At 33.3% G+C, this 13,463-nt stretch overlaps 1 protein-coding gene across 4 annotated transcripts in view; it reads right to left on the bottom strand.

The window, feature by feature from the left end:
• LOC106720739 (integrin alpha-PS2) overlaps nucleotides 1–13,463 on the bottom strand; it is a 75,721-nt gene that overhangs the window by 11,976 nt on the left and 50,282 nt on the right. For 2 of the 4 annotated variants that reach the window (XM_045677807.1, XM_045677809.1), the window contains exons 4-6: nucleotides 6,309–6,435; nucleotides 5,461–5,481; nucleotides 3,935–3,996 (exon numbers count right to left, since the gene is read on the bottom strand). In XM_045677807.1, coding sequence (XP_045533763.1) covers nucleotides 3,935–3,996; nucleotides 5,461–5,481; nucleotides 6,309–6,435 — 210 coding nt within the window. The remainder of the gene's footprint in view (nucleotides 1–3,934; nucleotides 3,997–5,460; nucleotides 5,482–6,308; nucleotides 6,436–13,463) is intronic. The other 2 variants (XM_045677808.1, XM_045677810.1) reach the window with 1 other exon arrangement.

Here is a 13,463-nt window from a genome sequence, read left to right as displayed (position 1 = left end):
AAATCTGTTTTATTTTAATTCCATGCATATAATAAAGCATTGTAGTTATCTTTATGTAACAGTATTTCGTCGCAATAAATAAAACAATACTAGCGATTCAATATATAAGCCATCAACAATAAAACAATTACTTGGACAAATCCCTAAATGTCTCTGTTTGAATTCGCGAGGGCGCTCGCGTCGCTTTCCCGCCAACGCCATTGTCTGCAAATGGCGGACGTTTACGGTTGCGTTCGAAAACCATGTTTGTAACTCCGCAAAGAATGTTTAAGACTTTGCGATGACAAGGAATTTTATTTTGCATAGCGAAAAGGAACATTGGTTGCAAATAAATAAAAAGGGCACTTTTTACTTTATGTAAACTACTCCCATTTATGTCACAAAGAAACCGAACTAAAATGTACGATTCTGGTTGTTGCTTCTTTTTTACGAAATAAAGGTTTCAATTTCCTTAGTTCATTTTAAGTTAAGGTTTAGGTGTTCTTGTTGATGACATATCTATCTCCAAAATACAAATAGGTGTAGATTAAAAGTCGAGGATGATTAACTATTAGCTATTACTCGAAAAGTCGAAAAAAGTAGTCTAATTTCAACGCGTAGGTACAACTAGCATAAATATAAGGAGCCATAAGTTATGTAAAATATAAATTCAAACCGTAAATATTAGAATTCAGTTTTCCATAGACTATAGCAATGAATAGAAATGATCCCATTGCATTTACTTTACAAATATCATATATATCCATTTATACTAAGATTTTATCTGTTTATAGAAAGTACAGTCTATATTTATATCTATATATATAAAATAAAGTCGTGTTAGTTACACTATTTATAACTCAAGAACGGCTGAACCGATTTGACTGAAAATTGATGGGCAGGTAGCTTAGAACCAGGAAACGGACATAGGATAATTTTTACCCCGTTTTCTATTTTTTATTCCGCGCGGACGGAGTCGCGGGTAAAAGCTAGTATAGGATATAAATTCATTAGAACAGATTTAATTTACAACAAACGTGCGAAGCATAACAAAGATGTTTCGCGAGATATTTGTGTATCGCGTTACGTTATATTTTTTGCTCTGCATCTGATTAGTAATGCGAACACGTACACATGGTTCAAGGTAAACAAATCCTCTCAGCTATCCGTTAAATGTAAATATAAAATTAAATGTTAAGTTCTATATTTTCTTACTTACTAGTTACGTCATCTTGCGGCTTTCCGTTGGAAAAAAATGAAAGAAGTTTTTTTTTTTCAAGAATTATCCTTGAATCTGGTCCATTTTGAACAAAAATTTGATTATAATATATCTACAAAAATGTTAATTTTTGTGAACGTTTTATAAATATTTGCAATCTTTGAAGTAAAAAAGAGATTAAATAAAATAAAAAAAGTCAAATCAGAATTATCTCTCCGATCGTTATCTTTTTTAAAACATAGAGTATAAAATATAAAAATACGTATACTTTTATAGATAAAATTAATGTAACATATACTTAATGTAACAAAGTTTATACGTTTCTTGATTAATTACGACACCTCCATGTCGGTCTGATCCGAGTGTGAGATGTTCCAAACAGCATTGAGAGGAAGCCGTGACTCGAATGTAGATTACTAATACCCTATTATTCGAGTTGTTGGAACTCGTAACTAAATTTTGAATATTTTATCGTTTAATCTATTTAGATTGTTACTGAAAAAATAACAGTACTTAATTATTAATTTTTAGATATGTTTTTAGATATATTTTAAGATTGCTTTTGTTAATTTGGTAAATCACACATTAGCAGAGGCAATGATTATTAAATATTATTAAAATAATAAAAACATAGTTATGTTGTTTTTATTGTTGTAAAAAAGGAAAAAAGTATAGTGTGCGATATTATTCTCATATAAGTGACTTTTTCTTTGTCTTTTTAAGAATAAATACTTTAAACTAAACTTACATATAAGACATCATTCAATTATCGAATCTGAAGTGATTGACATGTAGATGCAAACTCTACGACAGTCTCCGATTCAAAGTGGACAGCTCGCAAGCCAAATAAAGTCAACCATAAAACAGCAATAAGACAATCGACGATATTGACTACTATTTTCGGAATAGAACCCGGCGACCGTTCCGCATTATTTTTTGCACTGGCCACAATAAAAGTATTCAATAATTCATAAGGCTACGAGCCGTGGCCGCGCGCAGTCGTCTCACGTGCGCCGATGTCTCTCACTGATAATTCCACACCGCGAAAATAATGCTATTCCCACGATCGTAAAATCACGATGTTTTACATGGGCTGTCTAGGTTTTTTGCGTCAGGCTTACACATTTCTCGTGAGCATTTCGTGTTTTTTTTGCTTTGGTACCGCCAAAGCACGTACGTTTTTAACAATGGTTTTGAAAGCAAGTCCCAAAGGCTATTTATTTCGCTGTATTAAAGTTTTGTATAAAAATAATCATTTTTCCATCATCAAGTCATATCATTCAAAATGTCAAAAGTGCCTCATAACTGCCGCTATTAGCGCTTTGCCACGGACATTACGAATTTATCTCCCGTCTCTGGGTAAGCTCGATGCACTTTGGGGACGTTATATTAATCTTACGAGGCCTTAATTCAATTTTAATTCTGTACAGTACCGTTCACTGTCTGCGAGTAACGGACGAGCGTGTATTAACAGAATTACTGCACTTAAATAATGATGGATGTATGATCGAATGATAGTAATCCATTACTCATTTTTTTAATATTGCTAGTCATTTACTTTATTCTCTACAAACGACCGGTATGAAAGAATAAAGAAGTTATACGGAATACAATCCTGTTGGTCATTTCATTGAATCTTAATAAGACTTAATTAGAAATTTGAAACATACAAACAAACTAGCTTTCGTCTGCGATTTCGTCCGCACGGAATTAAAAAAGAACGTATTAAGTAGCCTATGTGTTCTTCCAGACTATGTTCCGCATCTATGTCAAATTTCATCAAGATCCTTTAAGCTGATCCGGGTGTACCTTCAAACAAACATCCATTCATTCATCTAAACATTCGCATTTATAATATTAGTAAGATAGTAAGACTGAGAAGATGCATTCTTTTTAAAACAACAAAGTAAAAAGTTTTTCTTTAAATTTTAAAACGCAAATGTGTTACGAATTACGATCACTTAGAGACAAAAGTAGCTCGGCTCGACAGGGGACTGCAGCGCCCCCATACAGCATTAATTTTACCGGTGTGCTTATTCAGTCATATTCAACTCTCTCTTCCATACATCACAATGGACATGGCATTGTTTATTGCTTAATGCATTTTATTTGACATATTTAGATTTATGATAGTTTAAATGCAAAAGTATATAAACCGTAACGATTTAATAGACGTATCTATGAAAACAATTGGCGAATTTCTATGTTACTTTGACTCATTTCACTTAAGTGCCGTCAATGTAATTTTTTCAAGAAGTTTACCGACTATAATGCCTCGGGCCGAACAACTCTGGCTATAAACTGATCGAGATCTTCAAATGGTTATCTCATCGCATTCAAACAGTTACGCTCTGATATTTATCTTGCCACAGAAAGATGTATATGTCGTTTTCATATCTTATCATCTTAATTGTGGATACCGTTGCGAAATAGTAATGCATTTAAATATAAAAGGTCATTATACGAACGTATGAATTACACATTTATTTTTTTAAAATAGTATGAAATATTTAATAATTCGAATCTTTAAATCGAAAACGTGGTTACATACTCGTATACTTCTTGGGAATCGAACTAAAAAAACTACGCGTTTTATATTCAAAGTTTTATCGCTAAATATTAAGGTAAATAAATATTTAATATGTCTCAGAGTACTTATAGTATAGACATATAAGTTAATGATAATGATGTTATCGTTAAAGATCGTAATGAGTGTAATTTAAATAGGCAACGTACCTTTGACAAAGCGGCGGAGAAACCGGCTTGGCACACGCCTGTCTTGCGCTGTCCGTGACTTGCTGCAAATATAAATTATATGTATTATATATTATATATTTTGTGACTATCCACCTCCCAATTTCACTTATGTATTTCTTAATATTAATTTTTAAATTAAGTTAAATTGCAAATTGAATAATATTGGCACCTTTGGCTTTGATTTTAGGATCCGCTCCTTCATAAATAAACACACAAACTACGTTTATATTAAACTAACAACATATATTTATACTATGTACTAAAGCATGCAAGTATGTTTGTACTTATAATGTAGAGTTGTCTAAACTTAATAATCAAAATTGTTCTTATAAACACAAATGCACATGACGATGAATTTGAAAAGAAAACTTAACGTGAACAGAAATAAGTAATTAAATGACGTTTACATATTTTCATCTTTATAATTCTAGTAGCTGTCGCCCGCAACTCTGTCCGCATGACATTAAAAAAAACTTTATATGTAGCCTAAGTGTTCTTCCATTCTATGTTCTACAATCGGGAAAAATTTAATCAAGATCCGTTGAGCCTTTCCGGAGATACCTTCAAACAAACAAACATCCATCCATCTAAACATTCGCATTTTATAATATTAGTAAGATTGGAAGAAACAGAGAGAATAATAAGTTTCAAAAACAGTTTTTCTACAGTAAACAAAACACAACACAAAGAGTGGACATAGGATGCGGTGACAAATGCGTCACCTACTCAACATGGTGTCATGACGTCATTAAATTACGTACTGCTTACGTATAATAACTTATTATAACGTATTTGGTAAGCTCAATGAATTGAAAACACTTTACGTAGGTACAATTGGACTCACGGGGAAAAATTATGAAACACGTTATTGTAAACAATTACAATATAACAATGTTTTAAGGAAACATGTGTTTTCTAGTACAAGAATTAATAAATTGGAAATTCAGTTATTTTATTCTAGTTTTTTTAGTTTTAAGAGAAATAAATGATAATTTTGATGAAATGACTAATATTACATATAAGTGTTTATTAGTTTAAATTTATTGAATTTAAGTATGAACAGTCTTTTTTAATTAAATTAAAATAAAAAATCTAAAAAAAAATAATACACATAAAGCACAATGTACGAATAAAATTAAATAAATTATACATCAAATAACAATGTAAAATGAAAATTATAATGTAAATGTAATATGGTGCTGGAAACTTATTTCACTAGAAACAAATTTTCTTTAACACGGAAAAAGTTATAGTTCAACCAAGTAAATTAAGAATTCCGTAACTATGACAACAAGAACGATGCGCATGAACTTCGCGCAGTACATCTTGATACTTAAAAGAATTCAATTTAATTAATATTTTTACACAATTAAACTATATATGCTAAATAGAAAAAGTCAACAACGTCTCCAGCAACATATAATATGTTACAATGACAATAATGTAGTGTTCGGCTACGCTGTACAAGTGAAGTTATACATTGATAACATAGTCGCCGTACTCACCCTCGTCCTGCGAGCCGTGCCCTAAACAGATTACATAATATCTAAATACATATACATACAAATTTAAATATACTTCAACATACATCTTAATATACTGAACAATATATAATAGAACATAATATATTAATAATATACATAGAACAATACATAACCTCCGGCGATACTCTACGATATAAAAGACTTAAATGTGTCAAGACGCGTCGCCGTCGTAGTAAAATTAATGGCATAACATATCCGACACACATTAAGAAAGTATATTATTATATGTGTTATATTGAATGACACAGTCAGAAAATTGTGACAGAATTCAAGGGAGAAAATAAAATAAGTAATTCTAAAATATCACTATTTGTGATGATTCAATACACGTTTATAAAAGGAAAATCTATTCTAATATTTATATTATATTCTAATTTTTTCCTTGATAAATATGAAATTGAACAAAAATCTATGTTCTATATCATAAAATTACAAAGCAATAACAAAAATATCAAGACTATTATGGCGTCTTATAATGGCAGCAGTAAAAGCGCGCGAAAATTCCAAACTCACTTCCGCCGGTAATGGCGGACGCAACAGTAAAATTGGGTTGACGCATAAAATTTAACGTGTTGGTTTATAAATAACATTGAAATTTATAGGATAGTTAGTGATATTTTATCAGCTGCCAAAATTATGTATTTTAACTTCATCAGGAATGGCAGTTGGAGTCATTTAAGGGCTACTGAAATAGTCGCTTAGTGTAGATTTCTTACAAACAATCTACTCTGAGAAGCTAACTTAGCGACTTACGACTCTGAGTGCGGTAGCAAGTATTAAAATAAGTGTAAATACTATCGTTTGCTTACAATTTCTGCAAGGTGAGTATTCCGTTACGTCGATGGCGTCGGGAGTCTTGGCGACGAAGCAGGAACCGACAGGATTACGCTGGTTCAGCTTAGCAGACACGAACGACACGTAGCGCGGTGCGCAAGCCTGCAACCAAAAGAACAAAATTATCTTAAAGTAAAAAACATACCTAAAAATTACATAACAATTTCCTTGAATTAAGATTGTATACGTGAACGCATTACGTCAACATCAAACCCGCTTTCCTGTAAGATTTATAGGCACAACATCCTTCATATTCTCGTTCCATTCACCTTACAGTTCGGGGGAAGCTCGCGCCGATTCCACAAATAGAGCTACGTAAATACTACGCCGAATGAACTTGGTAGCCGCCAGCTACTAGCTTCTAGCCGTCATACTCTGAGATACACACTACACACTAGAAATGAGTTGATATATGGGTGACAGTTTTGATGTTCCTGTGTATTTCATATTCAACAATTGCAATGTATTTTAAAAAAAATCTAAGCATTTATTGAATTGTTTCAACCTAGTTTCAATAGGTTTATAAGATGGTTCGTGAAATATACTATAGATTTATCCGAAGGTTTTACTTATATAGGTTTATGTTGCGGTACATATATCAGCTGACTTTACTAAATTAAAGCAAATGCAACTGACCTACCATCGCGTCAAGTTAATTCCAGACAAATAAACTAACAATATTAATGTTCGAGGCGTTGTACTAACAACGCCATCTGGCGGACTGAGTATCATGTTTGTTTAAAAATATTTTTTTAATTCACTTGTACCAAATTATCTTTACATATTTTATATAATAAAACAATTTCAAAGATTTCTTTTCAACTTTTTATTTTCTTAGTTAAAAGTAGAAATTTTCGTATATAAATTGCTATAACAATCTACAGTCCGTCACTTCTATGTTTATTTATTTTATCAGTCCCATGTAAACATAACCTAACAAAGGTTATTTACATAGCATGCGTTGAACGGTAGTCAAAATCCACAACTAGCTGTTTTTTTGACAATGTCAACAAACAATGTATGTAGTGGGCGGTCACACTTATTAGACTTTTTTTTGTTAAAAGTTGTTTAAAACTTTTTTGGTGAGGCGATTCTCGTTCTATGTAGCTTCAAGCTTTGACCTCTGTCGGTATACAATTAGGCTAGAGAACCAGAGATACTTTTTCTCTAAGAGTGTATTCTAGTTCTTTAGTTAATGAACGCACCCGGAAATGGAGTGTGTTTGGAATTATAAATGCGAAAATTTAAATTGATAGATGGATAGACGTTTGTTACAAGGTGTCTTCGAAATAGCTTAATATATCTTGATGAAATTTGGCACAGATGTAGAACATAGTCTGGAAGAACACATAGGCTACCATATACATATACCATAATCTTATTGTGTAAGGTCAAGCAAAAGTAAATAGTAGAGCAATTTTCCTATCTCTATATTATATTTATACGGAAATTGTCTTGTTCAAGATACGTTGTGAAATTAATATTGCTAAGTATTGTATGACTCAGAGATATATGAATCAGAGTAAACGAAATCTTTGTGAAAACAAAGGAAATCGTAAAATTTACCGAGATAATAAAATATGTTTTAAAACCATAAATTTTGCTTCCTAAAATTTTATTCACAAAATACAATACAACATTCATGTACAGTATCCATTAAAATGCATATTACAGTTTACTGCTGCACAGATTATATTGTTGTTTTCAACATTTTTATGATACGACCGACAAATTCCTGACAGCAACGACTAGTATGGATGTGTCTAGTAACTAGACATTTACGCAGACATGATAAAAGGCTTGCTTATACATATGTAATGATATCATATAATATACTACATAATATACTAGTAAAATTGTTCACAGGAAAGATATAGTACTGTGGTATCATTATCAGCTCACTGTAATTCCCCACTGAGGGACACTGATCCTATCCTAAGATAGGGGTGACAAGGCCTACAGGGTGACTAGACATAGTCAACTATGCTGGCCCACGGGTTGGTCGCCTTCACACATATTCTTGAATTTCTTTGCAGATATGAGTAGGTTGCATCACGATGTTTTCCTTCACCGTAAAATTATCAGATAAATGTAAATATCTAAATCTAAAATCGGAAAAATTAGTACATGGCGGGATTCGAACCCAGGACCTGCATAAGTCAAGTGCTTCCCTGCGCCACTGGCGCTCCTGTGTTATATAAAAGACATGATATTTGTAGCGTTGTAACTAGTAGTAAACATTTAAGTACCATAAGAAACAAAATTGACCGCTAAATCAAAGCTCGATTGCTCAAACATACCAATTGACACGAAGATTTGGCCTACTTCAGTTACCAGAATAGCTACTGGACCGCTGGCCGCAACTGTATCAGAATTGGGCTAACGAAACCAACCTGATTACGTAAATTTTATGCCTCTTTTGTACTTGTTTTAGATAATAAAAGTCAATTTATATTTATCTGTTTTACAATTTAACGAACGATAGCGTAAAACCATCAATATGTACCCATTTGAGGTTAAGATTTATAGAGCAAGGAGTATTTTTAAACTCACTGTTTTCTATGTACATTTAAAACTCAATGAAATATTAATAAAATGTTTCTTTCTCTCTCAATTCTTACAAATATTTCTTAACTATCATGACAACTTTTTCGAACTAGACAAGACTAATGGTGTTCTACTTTATGAAAAATATACCTCTTATCTAAAATGTAGACCGGATATTGACCGTTTTCATTCACCGACGAAACCCATTTTTCAAGTGAAAATTTATTACTGTTTCTAATATTTGTTATTTGGAATACATACAGTTAAATCCGAATGACAAAACGATTCAGGAAGTTTGTCCCAACCCGTTTCACCTACTTGAGAAAGCTACATATGCGGACAATGCTGTCTGTCTGTCTGTCACGATGTTGTAAATCATACAACAATGCCGATCTTTTGTGCGCATTCGTGTCTAAATAACGCGCCGGACATCACAGAATGTTATTCTTCTTGTGTTTATTTCGTCATGTTTACTTTCTTGTTTGTTAGTTTATTATATGACTGTCATAAAGAGTATTCAAACGATATCCGCCGCTATTTTAACAACATTGTTAAATGGGTATACGGAATTTACGACATAGTCATAGAGTGCGAATTTTCTTAAATATGCATTACCACGATTAATAATAATAAATAACTGCTTTATTGTAATACTCATATATACAATTATGTGGAAGCCTTGGTCCCTGAACTAGGGCAAAGCCCTGTGTTTCAGGAGTCAATCCCTTCCCCCTATCATTAAATTGATTTTACATTTAGTGACAAAAGAAAAAAAAAGAAAACTGTTCGATGTTTTCATATGACCTCTGTGTAAAAAATTCTTAACCAACCACCATTTACCCTAACCATTTTTATTTTTGTTTCATCAAATTATCTTGAACATTGTATGAAACATAAACCATTATAGATCGAGTACTATATACCAGCTCGATATCTGACGCTTCTATTGTATGGTAGTCAATATAAATCGTGGGGCAATATGGGCCGGCGTTACAGGACATTCCACTTTGCACGGCGCCACTGTCTGCGCACGCGCGGCTAATCGACTTTAGATGTTGCCACTTTGTTACTGAATTGGTGCGTAACACTTAGTACTATGTTTGTTGAAAGATGACTGACATAGCTTACGTATGATTGATTGGGTTCGCTTTAATTTACAGTAGGATTAAATTTGGCTTAGTTAGAGTAGCACTGTTATGGCGGTTAGCTATTAAAAAATATCTAAAAATTACTTAGGCATAGTAAATATGTTTTAATTTAGTTTCACTTATGTCCACCGGCTCAGATAACCTTGTCCAATTATTATTGTTTAGTTCATAAATATTTTTTTTTATATTTCTACTACTTTGACATACCAGTACAGATTGTTACAGTTACTCTGATGCTGTTAATTTTGAGAATCCAACGGCGATCTCTTTAGGGATTATATAAAAAGTAGACAGTTGCCTAGCTCTGAATATGGCGCTAGTGTCGCTGAATGGGACCACCGCTAATATGGTGTGCGGTTAAAAGTAAATCTGCTTCTAGGGTATGTGTTACGACAGTTAATTATTTGTAATAATCCTGTAAATACAAACATATATATAGAATGACTATATGTAGTTATAATTAAGCGATTTAAAAATAACAATAACAACAATAACAGAAGGTTTTTTCTGTTGCTAACAAGGTATTAATAAGAGCATTTTATTAATTTCACGATGATTTCATATATTATAAATAATTTGCGTCTCGGTACTTACGATATAACCTTTTCGTGTAATGAAATATTAATTGAGATAAGATTACAGTCTGAATGCGCAAAACCTTACATTAACAACGTTTAAAAGGAGTCAACGTTTAATTCCCGTGTCAACTTTAAAATGTCACTAGTGTTGCCTTATATGGACAGTAAGAAGATTCATATTTTGAATTTCGAAGGGCAGGAAAAATGCACGTACGACTGTATGAGTTGGTAATATTTAATTACGCATCATAATAACGGTCAAAGGAAAATGCGCGGCAAAATGTCAGAAGACAATGCCAGAGAATGTATAATTTTGATCCTTCCAAACATTTTGACAACTAAATTAAAAGAAGTTTAGATAAATAAGGATTACGACGACAAATTAATAAAGTGATTATTTGTTTTAGTATAGTACATAATGAAGAATGAAACAAACTAGCAATCTGTGCAGCTTCTAGCCAGTGAAGACCGCAGATGTTAAAGGTCCCAAAAGGACAGGAAAGCGGGACGGGGAGACAAAATATGTAGATCTGGCTCTGGTCACACGGCCTTTACCAACATTTCAGAACCAATAAGTAAATATCGATAGTTGCCATCAAACAAATCTTTATGACTAACTAAAAGGTTGACCAGTTGGTCTCCGAATTTGGAAACATTGGACCAAATACTGCAATGTCGTTGTGGTTTCTTATTAGGTAAACCATATTTGATTGGCCAACATTAGTATCGTTAATGCAACAATGATTGTGACAATCTTGTACGTATATTAGGCTCTACTGTTTATATGCAAAGTACCTAAAATGTACTATATGGAACTACGAGTAATTTCAAATTTTTGGTGCATATTATTTTGTATTATCATCTTCACCCACTTCCAAAAGCAATAACCAATCATTCCTGGTTTGTACAGTTGTTTCGTAGTAATACTAGAAAGGTGTATAACTGTGATGTATCCCAGTCCAAGTCGTTCCTTTACTTTTTACATACTTCAGTCCGCTAGTGGCCCTAATTGTACGATGTGTACACCGTTAAGCGTGAATGGGGGTTTACTGGGAACCTCTATAAATGGGGAAACATCTCGACGCTCCCAGTTTTTTTGGCCGTGCACTAACTGTAGTACTGTGTTAGGAGTGGCGCGTACTTTCTGTGGCGGACAGTTATTATGGCCAGTGTCACTTCATAAGGACTGATCTGTAAATGGCGGGCCCAGATGAAACTTGTTACGTTTCTAGCGCCGTATCTGGTTGATACTATAATTTATTAATGATATTATGATTAAGAAATAAAATTTTATCAATGAAAGAACTTTAGATTATCTCCAATCGTACGATTTACGAATTTAACAGAAAAATAAACGTATTCAGTATCCATTTGATCTATAACAATCAAATCCCAGAAACCGAAACCCTTATAATTAGGATTTACAAACGAAATTAAAGAATTGCGCGAAGTCGTCCACTTCTCTGTTGTGCCCTACATAATATGAAGTGGACTTTTAGTAAGGATATCTAATTATTTACTATAAATACATTCAGAGATTTTTTCAATCAACTTCAATCTTGCAATATTTATGGTACATTTGATATAACTATACTCGTATTGCATTCAATGAATCATAATTATAATTCTCAGAGCAAGTGCAAGTGCATCTGATGACCGGAGCCAATTAATAATAAATCAAAAGCCGCTGTTATCGAACGTAGGATACGAGCGCGGGCCTCGGACCCCGGGCCCCAGGCTCAGGACTCAGGGGTCACGCTATCGGAATGCGGACCCTCCGCGCCGGACCTCGTCATTAAGTTGGTGCAGTTCTGATTATCTTTTGTTCTATACTTTACTGTAAATTGACGAGGTCACTAAAACATAGTAAAGTTTACTAAAGGTACCATTACGTAATATCTGATTAAATGGCAGTTTTAATCGTTAGAAAGTCCACAAATTTAATGCAAGAACGCACCGATCTTTTTTGCTTTACCGAAAAGATCAGGACAGAATTTTGTTGACAGTAATGATAAGTGATATAAGCTTATGACAGAAAGTTAGAAATTACCTAAATTATACGATCTTTTAAATATATAAAAATAACAATACCCTAACTAAACAATTATAAACCTTAGGCCACGCCTGTTGTCATTACGTGCGCGTGCGCTAGTGCGTTGCGCAGGGCGCGGCGCACAATGCATATAGCTTGATGATTATTACCAATTGACATAATTAAATAAGTTACACTACGTTAAATATGCCATCAAATTACGTATGGTAATTCAAAATTCAGTTTGATAAGATGATGGTACAAACAACACGTCCATAAAATAATGTATGATGGTATACAATATTTGTTCACGACCATATGGTAACGGCATCAAGTACGATAGCTGTATGGTGGTCAACATAAGCACGCACTTGATAATCTCGGTCAGTGGTCAGGTGTTCTTGGGAACTAGGAAATGCATACCACAACTACTTACTCACATATAATATCTAGTTTTATATTACATGATGATTATAGGAGCGTCGGTGGCTCAGGGGTTAAGCGCTTGTCTTGTAATCTATAAGTCATGAGTTCGAATACCGTCATCTACCAATTTATTTTTCACACGTACATTTATCCAACGTGCTTACGATGAAGGAAAACATCGTGAAATCAACCTGCACTGGGCTAGCGTAGTTGACTATGGTCTAGTTACCCCTAACAAAGTGTAGGCTTTGAGCCCCACCGTGGGGTAGTATCAGCTGATGGTGATGATTATAGAGGTTAAAAGAAGAAGGGGCTTCATCAATGACTTCTTTGGTGGTCGTGATCAAGAGAAATCTTTTCTATTAATATCAAGTATATTTGAAACTAAATGATCTTATT

The sequence above is a fragment of the Papilio machaon genome, chromosome 4, assembly GCF_912999745.1.
Source record: "Papilio machaon chromosome 4, ilPapMach1.1, whole genome shotgun sequence".
Classification (NCBI taxonomy): domain Eukaryota; kingdom Metazoa; phylum Arthropoda; class Insecta; order Lepidoptera; family Papilionidae; genus Papilio; species Papilio machaon.
This window is presented reverse-complemented; position numbering and strand designations above follow the sequence as displayed.